This window comes from Eurypyga helias, unplaced genomic scaffold (assembly GCF_000690775.1).
Source record: "Eurypyga helias isolate BGI_N326 unplaced genomic scaffold, ASM69077v1 scaffold32854, whole genome shotgun sequence".
Classification (NCBI taxonomy): Eukaryota; Metazoa; Chordata; class Aves; order Eurypygiformes; family Eurypygidae; genus Eurypyga; species Eurypyga helias.
Window position 1 is genome coordinate 1,849 of NW_010244874.1, and position 210 is coordinate 2,058.

The 210-nt window shown below is 69.0% G+C and overlaps 1 protein-coding gene across 1 annotated transcript in view; it reads left to right on the plus strand.

Moving 5' to 3' along the window:
• LOC104508328 (phosphatidylinositol 4-phosphate 3-kinase C2 domain-containing subunit beta-like) overlaps positions 1-165 on the plus strand; it is a gene marked incomplete at its 3' end in the record, with an annotated part of 2,006 nt that extends 1,841 nt beyond the window's left edge. Inside the window, exon 7 of the mRNA XM_010149907.1 lies at positions 41-165. Within this exon, the coding sequence (XP_010148209.1) occupies positions 41-165 (125 nt within the window). The remainder of the gene's footprint in view (positions 1-40) is intronic.
• Between the last annotated feature and the right edge of the window lie 45 nt (positions 166-210).

Below are 210 nucleotides of genomic sequence, written 5' to 3' on the forward strand. Positions count from 1 at the left end.
CCACGGTCCCCATCCCACATCGCAGCCCCGTCTCCCGCAGACCTATGTGGTGAAGGTGCAGCGGGAGAGCCCAGGCGAGGTGGCCTTCGTGCAGCGCACCTTCGAGGAGTTCCAGGAGCTGCACAACAAGCTGCGCCTCCTCTTCCCCTCCTCGCTGCTACCCAGGTACCCCCGCAGCCCCCTGGCAGACCCCCGGGGCTCCCCTCCACC